Source organism: Perca flavescens, chromosome 9 (genome assembly GCF_004354835.1).
Source record: "Perca flavescens isolate YP-PL-M2 chromosome 9, PFLA_1.0, whole genome shotgun sequence".
NCBI lineage: Eukaryota > Metazoa > Chordata > Actinopteri > Perciformes > Percidae > Perca > Perca flavescens.
The window spans coordinates 32450219-32474412 of NC_041339.1; the positions used below are offsets into that span (position 1 = coordinate 32450219).

Below are 24194 nucleotides of genomic sequence, written 5' to 3' on the forward strand. Positions count from 1 at the left end.
GTCAGGTTGTTTCAAAGTTCTTCTCATAGACTTCTTAAAATGTATAAGATGGCGTTTATTCATGAGGGAAAAGGCTTGGGAAGTTTCACAGAGATGATATGGCAGAGAGGTTTAGTGCTGGGTAAACTATCTTAAATGTGAAGCGAAAAAGAAGAGAAAGAAAGCGAGAGAGAGCAATAAGAGTGGCCACTAAGCATATGGGAATCCAACCCCATGCCCAAAGAAATGTTCCTTGCTACGTTGGAAAGGCCTCTGAAACATTTGAGGAGCTTCATTCCAAAAACAAGATACCTTAAGTAAGCACTGTTGTTGTTTTCTGACATGGACAACAGAAGACGATGGCCGCTTCTGTAGAACAGAGCCAGCTGAAATGATAGGAAGGAAGGAATTAAGTGTGAAATACAGAGTCTTCAGTGATTGCGTGATATCAAGCAGATAGTACTTTTTAAGTGTGCGATAGTGCTGTCAATCTTCCTCTATAATGATCCATTCATCATTTCATTATATTTGTGTGCTTAATGCTCACATTTATATTAATATTTACTACACTACCTATAGGCTTATGCATTGCATATAGACCGTTTTGTGTTTGTAAACAGCAATTACGTGTTGTATGGGCGGAGCCTAACTGGTGGCAGGAAGTGAAAGTGGCGGTGCCGTCTATCCTTTTTCCAAGCCACTTCAGATTAAACCACGGCCACTGAAGTGATTTTACGATTTACGGTTCTATCAGAACCAAGAATTAGAAGAATTAGATAGCTAGTAGAGTTAAGAGATGCATTCACATTTTCCAACCGGCCACCGCCAGCCTTGAGACCGATGTTTGCCCAGCTGTGTGTGTGCAGTGGCGAGCCCCCCCTCTCCTCCGTCAGCTGGGAGATATCTTTTGACCTCTTCTCCATACCCTGAGATCTCACAATGCCTTGTGTTGCTTACTCCAGCTAACTTTATTGTTCATCAGACGTGAAGTGACGAGAGCATTTCGGGTTTTTTTCACATAGGAAGGCCAAGGCGAGAAGGGCAAGATTTGCTAACCTTATCCACAACAAAAAATGCACATTTGTTAGTAATGTTAGTATTCCATAGTAATAACTTCTGATCTACCCAATAATTGCTATTATAAAACCAAAAAGTTTTCTGTGTTTAAAAGATTTTTTTTTATGTTATACTTTCCCTATTTTTATATTTCAAAAAAGTTTCTTACTTTTGGTTTTAGGTTGGTGTTGTCAGCTTTGGTTTTATTATTATAGCTGTGAAGTCAGTTTTAGGTTGCACTGACCAGGTTGTCATTTGGCCTTTATGATACCTGCAGAATGCTCTGGAACGGCTGAAAACTGTGCTGCTGAGTTTTCAGCTTTTTTTTTTTTTTTCCTTACCCAGCAGTACCAATAATACACGTTGACACCTGCTGGGTGTTGGTTGACCTTATACCGGCATCGGCACACAGATATACGCCAAGCGAGAAAAGTGAGTAGAAGAAAAAGAACTGGGCAAACAAGGTAAAAGGGCACACATTCTTGCACCAAAGATATTATCATATCAGAACCGCCTATCTTTAGATTAGTAGTGAACCGAATAGAAGTAGGTTAGCCACTCTCACGTATACATTTACACTAAAATAGGTAACCAGGCATATGTAGAAGTTGATGGTTGACTTTATTACACAAGCTTTGGAATATAGTCTATTTACATAATGTGTAGGATCACATTTAGGAACACTCCTCTCTGCTGTATATAGAACAGCATGCCAAGCATTTCCTTATGTAATCCCAGTCTTCTACTAAGTATCACGTGTGATAAATTGTTGGCCCCAAGGAGAGATTTGAGAATTGAGATTCTTTTTTCTTTTCTCGTCACAATTAGTGTGCATACATTCAGTGTTTCCCCAGAGGACTTTTTCTTTCTTTTTCTTTTTCTTTTTTTTAGCAGCGTCCTTTGGCCTTTTCCTACAAAAGCAATATCAGCAATACAGCAATTTTCAAGATTGGAAACTGGGGACCGGGTGTACGTTGTTCCTTACAAGCTCAACTGTTCCCTCTGGGCCCCAGCTGCCAATAACGGCGCCCTGTGAGACAGTGAAGCGTGAAAGCTGGATGTGGAGAGGGAAAACTTCTTCAGGTCATCCAGGGCGAACACACACACACACACACACACACACACACACACACACACACACGCAGTTGCTCACACCTACAAGAGAGGAAGAAAAAAACCAAGTCAATGCTGGTAGTCAGGATGGAAAAACTCCTGGGAGCAAACAAGACACACTCGCATGCAGAGACACATGCACACGCACGCTCTTACCTTTCCAATGTTTCCAATTTTTTTTTTTTTTCAATTACTGAAATTCACATCTGCTGATCATTTTTCAATCGAGCATGAAACCCAGCCAGCTTGTCACCGCTCAGCATCAACGCCGGAATTCACATTATGCAAATCAGGCCAGGATCCGTAGATTGGGAGAGGTCCCGCAATCTCCGCATCCACAAGGGTGGCAACAATGATAATAAGGGCTATGACAGTAAAGGTCCAGTATGGTGGTGTGGGTTACCATAGTTACCATGCTAAGCCGCTTCAGGGTAACAGCTGGAGCAGTAGGAGGATGGATATGTAATTAGAGAGAGAGAGAGAGAGATCCTATCACCCACTCTTTGTGTTTAGATTTGGGCTGCAGTTAAAGTTATTAAGGAATAAGTCTTGCACACGCGTGTCTCCTATGATGGAATCCTGATCATGGAAACATTTATTTGAAAAGGATGCCGTTTTGCAGATGTTTACAGAGGCTTCTGTAAATTAAAGTTAAGATGGCAACAATCCTTTGAGGGCACTGCACGCAGCGTATGTCGACACATTCTCATGAACAGGTTTGTATGATACTGTACGAAAAGTTTTCATACCAGTTGTTGTGCTTAAGTTTTTGTCGAAAACTTAAGCACAACAATTGGTATGATACAGTATCCTACAAAATTGACTATACAGACTGGCGACTGGTCACGTGAAGACCGGCCACTGTTAAAGTGACATTTAAGTTTACAGTTCAATTTAGCCAGGAAAAGGTTACTGTGAGGTGCTGGTACCGTTAAGTTAAGTTTAGACGTCAAAAAGACTAGTTAAGATTAGTAAAAAGATGCGGTTTGGATTAAAACACCGGCCCCCTCAGTAGTGCTCCCGGGACACAAATTCACATTTCCTGGGTGAAGGTCTCCACCCACCTATCCCAAACTTTTGTCACTGATTTATATAATTGGTCTGATAGTTACCAGATTTACATTTGAGGACTAAAGCAAGCTACCATTGAAGCTTGTCAGCTACAACAGAATAAAAGAAGTGAAGAAAGTGAAGTACCTCGTGGATGCCTATTTTGCGCATCTAGTGTATTTCTGAACTTGTTCAGCTCTGAGTCCACTGAGAAGGTCTTCCTGGCCTGACCCACGCTCCTTAAGTCATATTAGCAGTCCTGTCATGTGGTGACCCACCAGAGGTTTAACTTGTAGTTGTTTCAATAAATTGACCAGGTAACCATGAGTTGGGTGTAGGGTAGTCTCGCATTGCCAGACCTTCCTCCACAAACCTGCGGTGGAGGGTCTGGCGAGTCCACACAGCATTTCGGGATGGGAGAAAAATGTGCTCTGGTTTATTGCCATTTCTTTAAACCAATCACAATTGTCTTGGGCGGCGCTAAGATGCGGACCGTGCACCGGTGCCGCTGCAAAATAGCCTCTGGAAGGAACTTGTTTTGGTGGAACGTGTGTACGTTCAAAAGTTGTTTTAGTCGTGCAACAGAAAACACAGACTGGACAGATAGTCTAGCTAGCTGTCTGGATTTACCCTGCAGAGATCTGAGGAGCAGTTAACCATAGTCCTCAGAAATCCACCGGAGTTTAGAATGTCAACACAAAGAAAGCAGAAGGTAACAGACATCCGGCCGAAAAGAAGGACATCGGGCGGAATTTCTGGCGGCAACGGAACAATCCCAGAAGTGGAACATCGTGGATATAGACTAGGTCTAGGGTGGTTTGAAGTTGCTTTAAATTTCCATGTAATGAGAACGTAATGCCTCTATTCCATTACATTGAGATGGCAGCCTTGAAAGTGTCCATCTTTTTACATAAAAGCACATATCTAACAACGTCAGTTGAAAGTGAGGCAAGATCAAAAGAAGAAACTACCATGAAAGGATGCTGAGACTGAATCAGTATTCTGCTTTAAATGTATATACCTTTCTGATAGTTATACACACATGAAATGCATGCACCTGTCCCACTGGGGGTATTTGAGCTGTTTAGCTTAAAAGTGTCAGTTTCTTTGACAAACTGAGTCTAGGTAGCTACTCACTCTGACTCACTTTAAGTGATTCTGAACGTAAAGAACAAACAATTTCAGTGTTGAGTGCATCTCTGAAGCAGAGTTGGTAGTTTAATAGCTGATTGTCTAAAAACTCCCTCTCCATCCCATGGGCCCACCACCTGTTCGGGTGCGATGCCACATGGGTGGCAGTGAAGGTCAGGGGCCAAAGAGCCCGGTAAAGAGAAATCCAACAAATGCTGTCAGCTTTGATACCAATCTTCCTGGAGAAGCTGAGGCTTTGAAGGACACTCCAATTACAGCAACTTCGCATGGCAAAGCAAAGAATGTAGCCTATCACTGTGTAAGCCTACCAGCCGGCCCTGTTTTTATACTCTGTGTAAGTTCAAGAGAGCTGTCTGAGCATGGCTCTACCTGCGTGAGTGCATGCATGGATGAAAATGTGTGCCTCAAAAGTGCAAGCGAGGCCCAGTCTAACTCTGGTGGTGTGTCAGAGCGTTTGCTGACAGAAAGGGAAACTCTGGACATGCGGGGCGGGGGGGGGGGGTCTGATAGCTGCCTGCCCACTCATATCAGCAGGCAAAAAAGATGGAATGGAAGATGGTGGCTTGATTCAAAAGACACAAACATGCACGGATGTAGAAATTAAATTTTTTTTAAAAAGACTGATGGCTGTTTAAAACTGCTAGTCAATTGACAGGATTTGAAAGGACAGCTATTTTAATAATTCATTGTCTAAAATGTATACCGTTTGTAGGATTCAGCCACTCAAGGGAAGAGTTGCAATTTACTCAACTCCACGTCTCTACAAAATGATAATAGTAAACAAATGGGTTTGTAATTGTAAGGACAAAATAAGCAGTGGGACGACAACCTTGGGTCTTGAAACATGCAATGGGCATTTGTCATAGTTGGAGCTCTAACTGTCTTTATGTGCAAGAAGAAGAAGAGGTGGCGCTCACGAACATACTGACGATATGAACAGGCGGTAAAGCAGAGAATTCTGCTGCTGGAGTGAATTGAATCATTTGGTGTGATGTACTGAACATTTTTAAAACCGGTCACTGCTGGAATCCACTGAAACGTACATGAATTCAAGGTGACCACAGCCACTGTGCTCGGTGACAGTTTATTACATTGGTCAAATGTACAGTGTGTGGCTCTATGATACTCAAAAGGCCATCATACAACAGTACAGGCAGCATCTGCAGCATCAGTCAGTCTACAAAATGATAATAGTAAACAAATGGGTTTGTAATTGAGTTCAGACTTCCTTGCTGCAATGGGCATTTGTTCCTTCTCTAACTGTCCTCTTTGCGGAGGTGCCCGGGGTGTTTCATTTCGCTCTACTTCTAATCCCTGAAGTTGAAACAAAAATCAGGAGCAAAGCATGCTGCCAGTCAGCCTCGGCCTCAGCTTCCCTTCGCTGCTATTTCCGGGGGTCTGCTGAGAACGCATGAGTCCACGTCGGCAGCACATCACAGCACTCAGAACAGCCATTGTAAGACTGTGCCAGCATTTGCGAACTGGACGGTCTACAGGACGCTGGAATAGGAGTGCTTCTTTTTCTTTAACATTATCTTTCCCTCAGTCCCTCCACCGGGCATGTGCACAAAACCCCTCTTCCAAAGGACCCCTTTTACAGCCCCTTTTCCTCAAAACACTTTGTGTTTTGTATTTTTGTTGTAGTTGCACAAATGGCAAATCGGATACCTCACAATACAACCCAAGCTTTTGGTGTAGAGAAAGGTCTGGAGCAAAAGTTTATTTAATTTCATGCAAATAAAGGTGTTGTTTGCAGGGCAATCAGCCATCTGATTGGACAAACAGGACAAACTTGCAAACTGGGATCCAGCAGCCAGCTGCTCCACTGCGAGCAGACTCAACACGACTACCCAAACTAACTGCAGCGCTCTCCGTCTGTTGTTTGTGGCCGTCACCAGATGTGAGGGGATTCATGTGAATCCCTGTGATAAAATGAGAGACAAGGAGACACGCTTCAAACCCCGAAACCCTTTGGACTAAGTGAAAATGAGATTACTCCACTTTCTACGGAGCAGTTGAATAATAATAATGTTGCAGCATTAATAGAATTTTAAATCTGCACAGAGGCGCTTTGACATAACTCCCTTAATCAGGAGAAACCTTGATTGGGGGAAATTTACGATGCCCTTTGCTGATCGGAAATGCCTCTGTGGAATGTTTGATGTCTTGCTTGTGAGGAAAATGATAACCAGATTGCGTTATTGGGGAATATTCTGAGGAAAGCATGACTTAAATCATAATCTGCTTTCAAGACAAGCATCTTCACTACGTCTATACTTCAACTTTCATTTCCCTATATTGCATGATTTCTGCTTTAATGGAGGGTATCACTGAGGACCACAATTGCTTTTACAATATTCTCTATTCCATATCTAATATTAACCTGTCTGTGGTCAAGAAGCAAGGCTGACCAGAATAGAGATAACTTTCTATTGCCCTGTACGACTCTGTCCCGAGCTTTTCTTTTCTCAGTTTCCCACCTCTTTATGCTCAAGGAGCTCTTTGCTTTGCAGAAACAAAAAGACCCGTTCTGAATTAAGGTTTCACCGCTTCCTTCTCTCTCTCTTTTTTGCCAATTAGTGACCCCACATCGTCTGATTGAGGCAGTAGGATTACTCCCTACTTTCCAATCAGCATCACACCTCCAGCCAAGCGCTGAACTTTTTGTTCTCACTTATTGTTGTTCTCTTCTTTCTAGCACTCTTTCCCCCCTCCAAAATCCATTTGAATTCACCAGCAAGTGCTGTAAGGGTAATCCAATATTGGCCACCAACCTGTGGAGTGGAAGAACAAAGAAGGCGCATTTGCACAGAGTGCAGGGGAAATGGCGTGTTGTGCGTGGGAGATGAGACTGAGAATTCCCCTGATTGCTACACTGATCTGGATATTGAATAGATGCAGCGGTGGAATGTAAATGAAGCGCTCACAGAAACTGCTCTAAGATAAATTGGCTAAATAAATTAAAAAGCAAGAAAGGACAAAAGCAATTATATGGCAAGGAAGTGGGGCAGGAATTGTGATCTTGATATTACAAAAGTGAAAAGGTTCTCCATATTGAAGCTTTCAGGACAGTTAAAAGCTGCTTCCCAGAATAAAATGAAAGTGAATTGGGGTGTGCTATAGGTCAGGTTTTAAGGCATTTGAGTTCAGCAATGTTCCACTCCTCTAAATTGTTGGCTGTTCATTGGAGGGAATAAGAAAATAACGGGACATTTGAGGCTAGGGTCAAACTTGTCCCTCGTATCAAAATGTGCAGAAGAAACCACAATCTTCTCTTAAAGAAGTAGAAGACTAATGCTAATCAGATCAGTGGCATCTCAGTTATCAGAGGTCTGGGCGGTCTGTGACCAAGATGGGAAAAACAAATGGCTACTTATCCATCAGCCTGGACACAAAATTACGAATCCCACTATGGCCACGCCAAGACCCACCCTACAAAGCAGCTCGATTGGTTGGGGTTAGGCATTTCACCTTGAGTGGTTAAGGTTAGGGTTAGGGGATTGGTCAGGAGATAGGACCTGTTCATGTAAGCATGGACGCCTGGCCAATAGTAGTGTGTGAATGCTATTGAAGGGGGGGTCTTGGTGTGGCCATAGTGGGGGAAAAAAATATCGCTGCCTGGACATCTGGGTTCATCATTGAGTTGACCACAAGAGGGGTGTGGCTACATTCCATTCACAAGATAATTGGTTGCACTGGAGTGTCTAGATCTCTCAGTCTGCACTTTGAGCTGCATTTTCACAAAGTTTTGGGTGGGAGCAAATCTATTTGAGTGGGCTGCAGAAAAAAAAAATACTTAGTATGTTTGGGAAGCAGTGGTAATCTGATGACCTAAGGTTTACAGCATTTGGAAATACAGTATATGGAGTACTAAAGAGTTTAAGGTTATGTCTTTTTGAACAACAGTCTGAATTGTTCATCTGCTGCACTTAACACCAGTATCTGGGGCATCTTCGCTGGGGGAAAATCATGAGACACAGAAAGTTTTTTTGTGTTTACCATTTGTGTTGGAGAGACAGAGGACAAACTGGGTTGCATGGGTGTGCTACTAACCACACATATAAAGAGAAATGCTGATCTACAAGTAGAAAGCGTTAAAACAAACATGGTGACACATTAAATCCGTGTTAATTGATTTTTCTGGCCACGGAAACGGGCTTTAAACACAACAATCACCTTTTTTTTGTCACCTTAGTCCAATATTCACTCTCCTGTCAGCTCTGTTTTCGGTTGTCCGCAGCTGGAAACAAGGTCAATGGGAGCAATGAGACGAAATCAAAACAGTCAAGTTGTGGTACAACCGAATCAATGATCTGATAGACGCTAAAACGCTCCGTAGTTAATGCTAACTGCAGAGTCCGGTGGAAATTCTCTGGGGGTTTGTCACTACATGTGACCCCCTTAATCGTGATTTATGCTTCTGTCTAAAATCTACGCCGTGGCTACGTAGGCCAGACCCTACGCCGTACCCCGATGTGCACCTCTCGAAAAATTTAACTGCATTGTGTTGCGGCGACGCACGTCGCTCGGCCGTGGCTTGGTAGCGTTGCATTTCCCCTGACTCATTTCCTGGTTCTCCTTCTACATAAACAACATGAAATCAAGGAGATGGTGAACTTTTCCTGCTAAAGATTTCCCACCGTGGTCAGAAAGCACAGGGGAGACACTTTGTTTCTGTCACTATAGAGAGCCGAAGTCCCGCCCTTCTACTTCCGGGTCCATGGGACCTTAATTCGGAAAAAATATGAACAAGAGTCAATAGAGATATAATAATTATTCTGTGATCCCGTTTGAATTGAGCCATGGATTACAAATACAATGTTTGTCAATTTAAAACTATTTTTCAATCGAAGAAAGTCTCCATTTATTGTTAAACTTTTGAAGTATAAGACTGTGAAAATATGTAATTAGAAAGACTACACACTTCAATGTCTCATGGATGATGTCTCGCTGAAGCTACGATGTCTGTGTGTATCGTACCAGGGATGTAACGTTACTCTAATGAGCAGAGGATCTCGCTTGTTCTGTTGCTCATCTGCTGAAAACACTTCACTGGATAAAACACAGCAGGTGAGATAACATTACGTGTCGTGGAACAGAGCTAAGCTAGCTAGCTAGAGAAATGTAGTTCACTGAGCGGTTTCACACTACGACAAAGCTACGGCTAACTGAGACTTTCTTCGGTTGAAAAATCATCTTTTAAATTGACGAACATCATATTTGTAATCCATGGCTCAATTCAAACGGAATCAAAAAATGATTTGCCTCTCCCCGTTCACTACCGTTCATATTTTTTCCGAGTTAAGGTCCCATGAGGTAAGGGACGGGACTTTGCCTCTCTATGACTCTAGAGTCACTCCTCGCTCCGAAGGTAATCACCGTCACTCTCTCACTCGCTCTACCACACACTCCCCACGCACACACACTTGTCTTGCCCTGCTATTCGCTTAAAGAGATCGCACAAGCATAAACTTCAAGCAGCACTACTTTTCCCGCTTCGGTCCCCCTACAGGTTGGAAGCGGAATTGTCCGTTACATTACATTGTCCAGATCATTCGAACTACAGATCCGCTACCCGATCTGGCAAACTTGCATAATGTAATGTAATGGACAATTCTGCTTCCAACCTGTAGGGGGAGCGTAGTGGGAAAAGTTCTCTAGTTACTAGAAAGTTACTTTCAGGCCACTTACGTAGGCTACGCCGACAGTTCTGCGTGGAGCCTCCGCACAACTACACTATATATCAATCTTTATACACATAGTCATTTGACCCAATGTTAATATGAAATAAATGTCAAATATCACCAAAAAATACCACTCGCTGAAACAATTGATCATTTAATGTATTAGTCGATGGACAGAAAATAAAGTCAGGTCATTTGTCAAGCCGAAATGCCAAACGTGATTGGTTCAGCTTCACGAATGGGATGATTTGCTGCTCTTCTGTTGTGTTTTATACGTCATATATTCGTATATGAGACGGTTGGTTTGACATAACAAGCACGTAGAGGGGGCCAGGGCTCTGAGAAATTATGAAAAATGAATCAACAGATGAATGGATAGTGAGAATAATCGTCAGTTGCCGTCCTTATTTGGATTTGTTTCATTTTTCTTTTTTTGATGATGATGGCACTGAAGAATGTCTGTCTGTCTGTCTGTCTCTCTCTATCTCTTTCTCTGCCCTGGAGCTTTTCTCTTCCTCTTTTCTTTTCCCTGCTGGGAAACCAGTAGTACAGCTGATAAGATTGCTGAACATTGAGCCTCTGGCCGTAGCTCACCACAACCCCGGTAATCACACAGGACCAACATACTTTATGCGTTGATGAAAGCAAGTACAAGCTGTTGGTACTTCTTATAACATAAATACCATGAGATAAGATAGCAGAACAGAGGAACTCTTCTGCCTGTTTTTTTTATATAGATATATCAGTAACTGTGCAGAGGAAACAGAGTTGGTACACTACATAGACTGTAAGCGTCTGCTGGGTTTTGTGTGTGACAGATACCACAGCTCCCCCCCTGGCTGTCTGTGAGGTTCCTTCCTTTGTCACGTTGTTTCAGGCTTAGTTTTTTTTTGGGGTATAACAATCTTAATGGAAGAGGAACACCTCCTCCTGGAAAAGTGTATCCTATCCTGGAGCATCCTCTCTCTTTGAATGTACTGTATATGTCTTGCCTGTGAGACATTTGTCTGTGAAAACAGACATTTGTTTTTCCATGGGTGTGTATGTCTCTACTTGTATGCCTGAAAGCATCCATGGCTGTGTCTGTATGTTCCAGAGTGGTTTTATTTTTACTGCAGGGGTGTGTGTTTCTTTCTGATAGGTGAGCGCGTGGAGGCAGTGGCAGTCCAACACAATAAAAAGACCATTTCCATGACTCTGCAGGGAACATTGGTCTGATGCCCACATTACTGTTCACCATTTAACAGTGGCCTTCATAGACGGAGCAGCAGTACTTGGCCCTGTGGCCAGGTACCGCCGTCTTTGTTCGCTGTGGAAGATGGGGAAGAAAGAAAGAGCTTTTTTTTCACCCCCTGCAAGAAAACAATGGTGCGCAGAGAGAACTTTTCGAAAGAGTGTGGAAGTAGAGTGATGTTCATGCTTTGGCCTCGAACTCTGCATGTGTAACCACTCTGTCATCCAAAGTACCATACATTAGCCTAATTGAATAAGATTTCTAGTAAAAAACGGCCCCAGTGTAAGTAAAAGTCTGACCCCTAAAAGCGGCGGTTCGTGGCTGTACCCAGTAAGCTACAGCAGATGATGGGGTGGCAGTAGCTCAGTCCATAGGGAGTTGGGTTGGGAACCGGAGGGTTGCTGGTTCAAGTCCCCATACACAAAGTATGGTGGTGGACTGGTAGCTGGAGAGGTGCCAGTTCACCTCCTGGGCACTGCCAAGGTGCTCTTTAGCAAGGCACCAAACCCCCAACTGCTCGGGGGCTCCTTTCCGTGGGCAGCCCCCTCACTCTGACATCTCTCCATTAGTGAATTTATAGGTATTGAACATGTGTGTGTAATTCAGGCCTGTGTATAATAATAACAACAGAGTGAAAACATTGTAATTTCCGTTGCGTGATTAATAAAGTATAAATTATTGTTATTATTATTATGATACCGCAGAGCTGTAAGACATGCTAGTGTTGAGAAAGCGATAGCCAGTTACATAACAGGCATGGTCACATTTTCAGGGTCTGTAATTAATAGCCAGCGTCCCATCCAGACAGGCCTGATGGTCGATAACGAGCAGCCGGTCTTTGCCAGGACAAACAATACATGCTTCTGTTTTCCCTTCACCAAGCTCGGCGTAGCAAGGGAAGAGCGATGCTATCACAACTTTCTTTGTTGCACACATGTATCCTGAGGAAGAAGTGCACTCGTTAGTTGGCTGAATAAACTAGAGAATATTGGTGTTAGTCGTAAGTTAGTTGCAAGATGTGAGTTTATTTCACTAAAGTTGTAGCATTCCAAAAATGTTGTTAACCTAAGCTGAATAAATATTTTATGGTTTAAGTAGTGGTGGAACCTGACCCTACATGCTTAATTTTAGACAAGATTTCCCCAAAAACAACAAGCTAATTAGTTTCTTCATGGGCCAGGATTGGACGTATTGCTCAATGCAACAGCAGAGGTAACTTAAGATCCAGTTCTTTTAGTAGAGCTGTAACAATTCCAAAATGTCGCTGTACAATTAATAGTCCCAGAAATAATTGTGATGAACTAGTAATAATAATTGTCTCTTTCAGTCAAATATAATAATATTGCTTACTTTTTTTCAAACAAATTAAGGTTTTGAATGAATCCCAGGATACAACTTTTGGTTTTATCACTGTTTTAACCAATAGAATATTATCCTCATTAATAAAAACAAAAACAAAGCATTAAGCATTAACAAAAAACAACAGAGCAGCCCAGGATGGTTGGAGTTGCTATGGCAACAAGTGACAACCGCTGCTAGCATAGCTTTAGCTCAAGGGTCCGACCAATATGCACTGTATTTTGAACGTCTTTGATGGATCCAAACAAAGGTATGACTGATCTTATTAAAAAAAAATGCTCTAATGCTTGTGGTTAAACCCCAAAGAAAACGGGATTATGTAAAAAAAAAAAAAAGAAATGCGGTTAGGTGCAAGCAGCAATGCAAGCAAAAGGGTCTGAGGTTTACCTGGCAGCGCTACACATCAAGCATGTTTTTCAAATAGGAGTCCATGTCCATATGCTGACCCGACTGGTGGAAGCATCATTCTCTGTGGGTTCATTTCAGCACCAGTGACTTGTGAGAATACAGCAGCAATACTGAATGAAGACAGAAGGCATTCCCGAGGAGACCTACTTAATAATGCAAGTGGACTTTTCCATTAAATTACATTACATCTATTTGGCAGACACTGTTGTCCAAAGGGACTTTTACAATAAGTGCATTCAGACCACGTAGGAGCTAGAACTACATATCATCCAAAATTGGAGTGTTTTCCATTTTAAACAAATAACTAAACGCGTGTTCAGTGCTACAGTACAGTTATTTAAGTCTGTCCCAACAGGATAATCATTACCCTAACCATACATCAACACTGGAGCAACTTCAATCCCTCTGAAAATGTGTGTAATGACTAGAAGATATCAGCTCACAGACACTCGCAGCTTGAGCAAATCCGCAAGTGGGAGTGTGTGAAAATCCCCGAATCCAAATTGTGCCAACCTGAACCAGACACGTTGGAGCAAAAGCTGTCAGCATACCCCACCTGAAAGTATTGGTTCAGGAGGTTGAGTATTTTAAATAATTAAAACCGATACTTCATCCTGACTTTTCTATACTTCAGAAATATAATTAGAATCCAGGCTGCAGCTTCACACAATGTAGAATAGGTGTTCCACTAGCTTAAGGCACTGTATGTTTTAAATAGAGAATTTATATTAGATTATAGATTCATGTGGAAATCTTACAAGTTTGAAAGCTATATTTACCCAAGCACCATTACGGTGTATAATTATCTCATTAAGCTGCAATGAATCTGCCTCTGGGTGCTCTTCAGACCTCCCTTGTTGGCAAGTGCCACTGTTTATAATCCCCAGCTTCTACTTTCCCTGTAATACCTGATATTGTCATGAATATAGGGTTTGTTAGCAAAAGAGGAAGCGGACTCTTCCTCAAAAGCAACGGCATTGTGATCCAAAAGCCAAATGACCTCGTAAAACACATCTTACCACCGGTCATGTTATTACAGAAGAAGGTACATGACACATTTTATACGATCCACTTTGAGTGATTTATTAAATGTGATCTCTGCTAATGAAAGCCTTTGCACTCCCCTCTCAAACTAACATTTCAGCCTGAGGTGTGTTTGATGTACAAACAGGATGTCCGCCCTCAGTGCCTGTCAGATACGTTGTGGGCGACTTCATTAAACTGCCAATTAAAGCTGTAAGAGCTGATAATCCTTTGCTGTGTTTTCTGAAGGGCTTTATCGTGACAGCCAGTGACTACTCGGCCCCCGCTGTAATTGTATTCCAGCCTAGACCACCATGTCAAGAACAGAGGATCCTCCCCGTAATTGGTCGTGTGGTGGTGTTTGTGTCTGTTTGTGTGTGTGTGTGTGTGTGTGTGTGGTGTGTGTGTGTGTGTGTGTGTGTGTGTGTGTGTCTCTACACATGTGTGTTCAAACTGAGGGGAGGTGATTAAAGCTGCAGTGGGAGCCAGTTTTGTGTTTGCCTCGGGCATTGTGCTCTGGTGTTTTGGAGTTGTGAACATGGTCCAGCTCTTGGCTGGTCTTTTTTTGTGTTGAGGTTTCCAGTGTGTGGTGCAGTGCTGTGATGTGGAAGAAAGTTAACAACAGGGGATGTGGAGCCTGACATCTTGGCTCTATAACAGCGTGTCTACAGGATGCCACGACTTTCTGAACCAACAACTCAAGTCCAGATGGACTACGCCAGCTCCTAAAACTTTAGTTTTCCTGGAGACTGTTCTCCCCAGAAAAGCTGACAACATTGGCCATTTGGTCAAACACGACCCAACAGCCTATGTTAATGTTTTCTTGACAAGCGAACTCTTGGAGCCAGATACTTTCTTTTTTACCATGACCACGGTCTTTGCTAAAACTTTACCTAAAAGTCCATACAGCTGAATAAAGGTCCTAACTGAAATGAGAAAGAAATGGTTGTTTGGGTTGTTTAATGTGTTTTCGTTGTTATAGAAGAATTGGATTCACAAACAACCTTTCAGATTAGTTTTTTTTTTTAAATTTTGTTACGATCCCTTTCAGTAAATGGTTACCTAGCAACCCTCAAAAATGCCTCAAAGAACAATCAATAATGGCTCTATCAGACACAATTTCTGCCGCCTCAAAGAACTTTTTTATAGTAGAAAACACAATACGCCTAATACTGGCTGTGAAAATGCCATTATTGTCTTCTCAGGGCTCCCTCACACTGCCTGCATGGCGTGAGCGTGGCATTTCCGTTGTGTGTCAGTTGCGTGGCGGCTGCGTGGCGTTTTCTGTGTCTTTGCATACCAGAAACGTGTCTGATGCGGCGCTGCTGCTGCTAGCCTTGTCTGTACACATGTATCATGTTTCCCATAAGGCAAGACAAGACAAGGCAATTTAATTTATTTATTAACATAAATATAGACTGATTTGATTACAGGGAAGACAACGTCTGCAGTATTGAAGGCAAAATAGCCAGAATATGTTGTTCTGTATTGACAGGTGCAATATTTGAAAATCGATAATAATTATTATTTTTTTTCTTTAAATTACATTTATATCTGCATTTATGTCAAAACCTAGAGACTTTCAAACATCAAAATGTCATTTATAAATATGTATTTGTGTCAAAATGACATATAAAAATATTTTGCCTGGAAACGCTTCCTACGCGCTTGCGAGCCGTGCCTGAGACGTGCGTGTCACGCAGGCAGTGTAAGCTCTAACCTGTTAACACGGGAGCCGAAATATAAACAGACACGCCACACAGGCAGTGTGCAGGAGCCCTTTCAGTCCAGTTCTGATCCTGGAGTTGGGAATAAACCTCTCCGACCCACCTTATGTTTATCACTGCTGTTACACAATAGTAGTACAGTTGTACAGTGTCATTTTTAAACCTTTAGGCAGAAATGCAACAAATGATAAAATAGTGTTTTTTAGACCCGTCTCAGTCTGCATCCTTTTCTGCTTTTTATTTTTTTTGCTTTTTCCATCTCCTGTTGCTCTCTTTGTGCTCTTCCTTTTAGTTGTTGTTGCCTTTGAGGTACATTCAGACCACAGACATTTTCAGTAATAAATGGTCCTTTGCCACGTGTCACTTAGGAACTGAGAGCATGACTGACTGGCAGCCTTTGACATGGTAATGAGCGCGTCTCTCATCGGACCAGACGTTCACCGACAGGAAATCTTTACACAAAAGGTTAGTTTTGATGAAGTAACCGTTGAGATCAGTACCATCAGACCCAATTGTAGCGTATATTCACACAGACCTTTGGCTCAGTGCTGTCTGGTTTATATAGATACATTTCAAAGCTTCACGCTAGAGCAAGCAATAAACCAAAAACCTTTCTTTTTTTTTTTCTTTTCTAACTTTCAGAAGATGGTTTTTGGAACTTAGTGTCATCCCTGATCCCAGACAGAGTGTAGACATCCAAACACAAACATTTGCTGCCAAAGCCTTGTTTTTGTTGGGACGAGTCTATCGGAAAAGTACAAAGAGAAGACACACATTTGACAGACAGAAATGGCACAGATGAATGAATTCAATGCAGACGGAATCTGTTTTCCATCCCTCTTGATATCACGCTGTGTTTTTTTTTTTAAGTTCAATGAGTGGAGGAAAGGAAATAACCTACTTTCTGGCCCTTTTTTTAATCCTGCTGTGCTTACTCAACTGGTTGCCTTGATACTAATGTCGGAACTCAAGTGTCACCTCATCCTCCAATTAGAATCTCTTTGGTATTGATGCAAAACTTATGTTCGACATAAAAGCAAAAACATGCAGCTATGGCTTCCACTCTTCCTGTTGACAGTTGTCTCCAGTGTAATGTGGCAGTCGTTTTGACTTTGCAGTTTTTGAATAAAACAGAAATGGGGACTCTGTCCCAGGTCCAATGTTTTATTAATATATTATATGAAATATTTAGTCAGGGTCAGAACATCTAAGTGCCACCACTGTTTCAGGTTTGATACCGACTATTTATACGTGACTGGTCGTTTGCCTAACCTTTCCCCTAAACTGTCATTATCCACTCATAGCTTTGCAACTGTAAGTAGTTTTCTCAACATGCCAGGCGGTGTGCATTGGACTCTAGTTATAGCAATACTTAGTTTGAAAGAATTTTCTTACTCCTTTCCAACACCAAATTCACAAGAGCAAAAGTCTAAGAAATGGATTAAACAGTGCGACTGATTCAGTGTTTGCATTCCTGGCTGACTAGTGTACTGCCTGCATTACTAACCCAGCTCCCAAGGCCAAGGAGCATCAGTGTACTACGTAGTGTTGTGGGGATACAAGTTATGTTTTAGAAAAACCTGTTCAGGACTGGAACATCCACTGCATGGAAGCCGGTCACGGAATTTAGGGTAAGCTTAGCTGCTCAGTCCGGCTCTTTATTCGATTTGGGAATGTTTACACACCCACAAACAACACCTGAGATAGTGTTACATATTGCAAACTAATCAGTCAGTCCTTAGCCTTAAAGCCTGAGCTTTACATTTTTTTTTATCACCATAATGTACTGTGATACAAGTTATACATTTCACTACGGAAATGATGCAGCGCTTTATTTTCTTGTCTTCTCACAAACTGGTGAGGATGCTGACTTCTTGCATGGGACATATAGCTTTAACATCAGTCTTTTGGTATGATTAGAATTTGCCATCCACTGCATATGTAAAGTTCCCATGACATGGTGCTCTTTGGATGCTTTTATATAGAGCTTAGTGGTGCCCCTAATACTGTATCTGAAGTCTCTTTCCCGAAATTCAGCCAAGGCAAGGTGGAGAGAGGGGGTGTGGCCTTGACCAACTGCCACTTTGCTCGTTTGAAAGCCATGCTCTCTCTCTCTCTCATGGGTGGGCCAAATTCTCTGGGCGGGCAAAGCAGAGAAAGGGGAGGTAACCTTGCTCCTTATGACCTCATAAGGAGAAGATTCCAGATTGGCCCATCTGAGCTTTCATTTTCTCAAAGGCAGAGCAGGATACCCAGGGATCCATGGATTCAAAAGCAACACTAACAAAGGGGGTTGGGGCTTCAGTTGGCTGTGATTAGAGTTAAGTTTAAGTTAAGTTCCATGAATAATTTCTGATAAAACAAATATAACGTTCCTAGCCTGCTGTGCCCCATCATAGAGAGCAGTACAATACAAACGATGATCTCGTTTTGACTGAAGTGAGGGCCATTTGCCACTTCAGCTTTTATACAGCAGGGCCATGAGAAGGAAAGTGTACCAGAAGTGATTTATCGATACACCAACTGCCTCTAAATTGAGTTTGTCTCTGTATCCTTTTGGGGAACCCAGGGATTTCTCCTCTGACATGGTTCAATAAGAGCAAAGAAAAGCCTCTGCAACTCATGTCCCCCCCCCCCCCTCCCTTCCGCTCTTACGACAAGAGGTGGAGGGAAAACTGATAGCGAAAAGGTAGAAGCTGATGAGAGAGACTGATGGAAAGGCTCAAAAATGACCTTAGCAGCTCGCTTTCATGTATCCATGCCATTTATAGTCTTCCTGGGATCCATCACCATACAATACTTTTGCTGGAAGATGTTTCACCTTCCAACAAACAAGTAGTGTATTGATTAAAAATCCACTATCTGAAAACCGCTTCACCCATAGTAACAAAGGTAGAAGACAGATGAGCTAAAGAGATTTCTTACGTAAGGCTGATGTATCGTCATCTTTAGACATCTCGGTATTGATCGGGCTGACGGGAATCTCTCTCTCAGTCTCAAGTGAGACGGAGAGATTCTTCATCTAATTCTTTAGATGTCACAATAAGCATCTGTTGTCTTTGAAGCTTATCTATCTCTATGTACGAATCCATCCAACATGGGCATAGACGTATGACCTCAGATGGAACAGATGGCGAGAAAGAAAAGAGATCGGTCAGTCGGGAGGCAGAATCTATTCAGTGTGAAGGGAAGACAGTGAGAAAGTGTCAGAGGAGAAGGTCTTTAACTATGCATTAATGCTGTGACAGCAGACAGAAAAATAGATTTCCCTTCCTTCCTATAGGACACAAACTGTGCCAACAGTCTTGGAAAGTCTCATTTATCAAGACTTAACTTCCTTTCAGAAGTTGAATTTTTAATACTGGAGAGGCTCCAGATGTTGAAATGCCTTTTTAAATGGATGCACTCCCGAATGTTGCTTTTCATGTAGAAGTAGTAGTAGTAGTAGTAGTGTTGCAGGTGGGACCAAATTAACTTCTTTACTTGGCAAAGAGAAAACGGTTTGTGGTTAGTCTTGATGGGGTGTTTTTGTGCGACAAAAAATGTGCTCAAGTTGGTAGAGCGGGCGCCCATATATAGAGGTTTACTCCTCGAACGCAGCGGGCCCGGGTTCAACCCCGCCCTGCGGCCCTTTACTGCATGTCATTCCGCCCTCTCTCTCCCCTTTCATGTCTTTAGCTGTCCTTTTGAATATAGGCCTAAAAATGCCCAAAAAATAATCTTCAAAAAAAACAAAACAAATGTGAACAGGCTTCTAGAAGAATAAAGCAACTGACATCTCACTAGTATAAACTACCACTGTCAGACTCGTAACTCGGCTTTGAAGAGCCTGCAGCAACGACTTTACTTTTAATCAACTTTGCATCACATGCTCAAAGGCATGAAATGAAGCCATGTGTTACTTTTACATTACATTACATTACATGTCATTTAGCTGACGCTTTTATCCAAAGCGACTTCCAATTAAGTGCTTTCAACCTTGAAGGTACAAACTCCAGACAACAAGAAGTAAGTGCAAGTTTATTAGCTTTAAATAAGCCAAAGTACAAAGAGCCAAATGAAAGTGTAAGTGAACATATATATATAATTTTTTTTTTATTAACCAAGGTTGGAATAGATGTGTTTTTAGCCTGCGGGGGAAGATGTGTAGGCTTTCGAGCATCCTGATGTCAATGGGGAGCTCATCCCACCATTTAGGAGCCAGGACAGTGAAAAGTCGGGATTTCGTTGAGTGATCAGTTGTCCCTTGCTGTGGGGGGGCAGCAAGCAGGTTGGCTGATGCGGAGCGGAGTGGACGTGCAGGGGTATTTTAACGATCTAAGCGCACAGCGTGAAGTGCCAGGCGCAGGTGCATTTAGGGCGTGTCCAAATCCACTTTTGCTAGTTTGACGGCAGGAAAAAGGGTCTGTGCGCCGGGCGCATTGTTTAAAAGACTTGCACTTAGTGTCTTCATTAATTCATAGGTGTGTTTTAGACGTAACATGCAATAAACCAATCGGAGTATCATCTCCCATTCCCTTTAAAAGCCAGGCGCGTTTGGACCTTGGCACATTGCTATAATGATGGCGGATTTGCACCGTAATATTTTTATTTGTAATCTTTTGCATGTTTGTGTGCTGCTGCACTTCCCTGTGTGTGTGTGTGTGTGTGTGTGTGTGTGTGTGTGTGTGTGTGTGTGTGTGTGTGTGTGTGTGTGTGTGTGTGTGTAACAAGCATAGTGTGCACGCGCTTTGCAAGAGCCAAGACGCATTTTACTAATGCGCTGTTAAAATAACAATGAAATGCTGCACTATTGACTTAAGACCAGGTTTTAGTTGGTCAATGGCGCGATCACTTCCCGCTGCCTCAAGATAGCAATACGCCAAGAATGCACCTGAACACACCTCCCTGTAAGACCAGCACGCCCATGGGCGCAGGTGCATTTTCTATTTAAACGACGCGGGCACTGGACGGTCTTAAATTAGCCAAGACACTTGCGTTGGGCTTTGTGCTGGGTAGAAGATAGGGCCCTTATTGTCTTGAACCAGATGCGGGCAGCAACTGGTAACCAGTGAAGGGATTGTTCTTTTGATGGTTCTTTTTCCTCAACTATGCTGCTGTATACACAATGCACACTATGTGGCTAAAAGTATATGGATATTTAAAATTTAATTCCAAAACAATGGGCATTATTTTTTCTGCAGTGACAGTCTCCACTCCTCTGCGAAGGCTTTCCACCAGATTTTGGCTGCAGGCAATTTTTCCCATTCAGCCACAAAAGCTTTAGTGAGGTCACTGTTCCGATTTACCCCAAAGTTGTCAGACGCGGTTGATTTCATGAGTTTTATGAAGGCTCTTATTGGTCAAAAGCCTCATCAAAACAACACAGTGGGGGAAAAAAACTATTACTTTTAATAAGTCACATGGCATCTGATCTTTTCCAGTTCTGATTTGGGGCCATTTTTAGTCCAAATCCATTACTGGTCAGAAGTTTTTTTAAATGCGACCTGAGTTTGGACAGTCAGATTGTAATTGACATCACTCTAGAGAAACCATCGTCACAATTCTTCTTTCCCATAGGCTTTACATGGCGAAAGATAAGTCTTTATATCAGCCAATACATTTTGTTTTGAGGTACATCAACTTATCAGTCCGAACAATTACATAGGCCTTATTTAAACCATTACGTTGTAAAAGTTGTCACATGCACTTATATCCGAACCCAGAGCTATTTAACCAGGCATAATGAACGCATAGCAGACCCACGGGACTGCACCCGGCTGAGCCGCACTGCAGCGCAGGCTCATGGGACGGTTGTCCCGAGTTCATGTAGCTGTAATAATGGATATAATGGCTGTAATTCATCATTTGTATTATATTTTAATACATGATGCGAGGACTGCATGCTGTAAAGCCTGTAACATGGATGCAACGCTATTACCGTCTCTGTTCTTAAACTGCCGGCTATCGGTTGGTAGCCAGGGGTAGCTAGTAGCACGACGTAATAATTACATCTCCTTGGTTTTCTTAATACATCCAGGGGTTTATTTTGATGTGCTGCTCGTGACGTTGTATTACTCTTTTGCGCATGCGGGTCACTTTAAGGCCGTATCCAGTTCATAGTTGAGTCTGATGCGTGCCACATTTAATGAAAATAATGTGAACCGTCACTCAAGAAAATTAGATCTGGCAATAAAATCGGAATTGAGCATTAAGGTCTGCAGTCTGAACGTAGCCTTAGTAGCTGCTCTGGAGAATTTGATCGTATCACTTGGTCTTCCTCAGCAGATGGACTGGCCCAGTTTTCATAGATTTGTTGACTCTATTGCCTTTTCATAGCTCCTTGTATGGAAGGACATGCTAAAAAATTTGATTTTAAATAGATTCTTATAATATAGTCGTATATGGCTTTTCTTGGCAGATGCTTAACGTAAACGCCAATTTGTGGGTTTGTGTGTGCTGCCTGTTACTGCGCATACCAACATATATTCAATTGGAAAATGCTGGCTTTGGTTCAAAGACAGCACTACATCGCTGAGATTGATAAAACATGATGGACCCTGTGTCCTCCTAAACACAAATGGTTTTGGAAAATGAAATGCCTTTTCATAAACAACATTGCTTGAGATTGAATCAGCCACCAGTCTGTGGAGAACAGGGTAGTGGGGAGAGGCAGGGGGTGATGTGGAAAGAAACCATAAGAGAGGGGGGAGACCGCGCGAGGAGCCAGTGAGCTCAAAATAGAGAAGAAAAAAAAAAAGATAAAGCCAGAGAGAGTGGCACATGCTCTATCAATATGCCCGTGGGAATGGGAGTAAAAAATGACAGTGGTTAGAGAGGGGAAATGAACATACACAGATCCACTAGAACGACCAGCAGTAAAAAAAAAAATAAGATGAAGATGAATGGTTGAAAGGAAAACGAGAATTCAAGGGGGTTGGTGTATAGGAGAGAGAAAGTGATGAAAGCGTTGTGGTTGCCAAGAAGAAGTGAAATGTGTTGTTGTGAAAAAGGGGAGAAAGACTGTGTCTCTGGGGACTGACTTGGGAAGTGTGGTCTAATCAGAAGATGCAGAAGCTCTTCATACATGAGTGGCTATACAACGCCGGCTGATATACAACACCGGCTGTTCCTTTGGTAGTAGAAAAACACTGTAATCACATTGAACTTTTTTTTTTTTTTTTCTCCTGTCATTTTGAAGTGGAATTGTGCAAGCTCACCCGTATCTTTATGTAGGTGTCATGATTTGCATTAACGCATAATTTGTTGGAGAACCTGTGACTTCTTCCAGCGGCACTGGAACAATCCTGTAAATGAATAGGCCAATAAACAGTGTTTATCATATCAGTTAGCTATAAACTTGCTATGATATTGGTGTGATACTGCTAACCAGTCCTACTAAGAAAAGACCTGCTCTATTTAGCTACGTGATGATGGGATCAGAGTGTAGGTGGATAGTGGCAGCCTATGGCGTATAGCTTTGTTCAAAAGAATGACAGCCCTTTGCTACTGTACACGTTTCCTGTTTGCACCGTTTTCTCTCTTGTGGTTATGATGTTATCAGGGATGCTGAAACTGACAGGACCCATTGTTAAAAAAGCATCAGTTTCCTCATTCTTGGTGACAGCTCAGGTCTTTAGTTCTAACTAAAACTGAACTAAAGAAGACAGGAGTGCTCTAGTTTCTTCTTTTGGTGAAGAACAGAGAGAGAAGAAGCCTTTTATATTTTAGCTGTGTAGGCCTCTAACAGCTCTGGTTGTTGGTAGGGCTGGGCAATATATCGATGTTATATCGATATCGTGATATGAGACTAGATATCGGTCTTAGATTTTGGATATCATAATATCGTGTTGTCTTTTCTTGGTTTTAAAGGCTGCATTACAGTAAAGTGATGTACTTTTCTGAACTTACCAGACTGTTCTAGCTGTTCTATTATTTCCCTTTTCACCACTTAGACATTATGTCCACATTACTGATGATTATTTATCTAAAATCTAAGTGTGAAGATATTTTGTTAAACCACCAATTGTCAACCCTAGAATATCGCCGCAATATCGATATCGAGGTATTTGGTCAAGAATATCGTGATATCTGATTTTCTCCATATCGCCCAGCCCTGGTTTCTCCTTCTTTCTCTGGCAGTCCTTCTGGCTTTTCGCTTGGGCAAAGTGTTGGAGATATATTGTCTGCCTCCTCTTTCTGCGTGATTTAAGGTCGCACTGATTGGTTCATGGTTCTGAGGTGTGTCTACAGCCGGTCCAAGTGCCCAATGACTCCAGTAGCCTGACTGTCTATTGCTGTCTATAGATTCAGTTTTATTCTCACTCTGAGTTTCTGTCAACAAGTCGTCTTGCAAAATAGTAAAAGACAAAATAGCTTTTGAGTGTTGCAAAAATGACTGAAATGAGCATTTTCTGATCTGCCATCTCC

At 42.2% G+C, this 24194-nt stretch overlaps 1 protein-coding gene across 4 annotated transcripts in view; it reads left to right on the forward strand.

The window, feature by feature from the left end:
• The window catches only part of nos1apa (nitric oxide synthase 1 (neuronal) adaptor protein a), a 207120-nt gene that overhangs the window by 45623 nt on the left and 137303 nt on the right, over window positions 1-24194 (forward strand). The window contains exon 2 of one of the 4 annotated variants that reach the window (XM_028588161.1): window positions 16154-16250. The exons of the other annotated variants lie outside the window; for them this stretch is intronic. Within the exon in view, the coding sequence (XP_028443962.1) occupies window positions 16188-16250 (63 nt within the window). The 5' untranslated portion in view covers window positions 16154-16187. The remainder of the gene's footprint in view (window positions 1-16153; window positions 16251-24194) is intronic. 4 annotated transcript variants of the gene reach the window in all.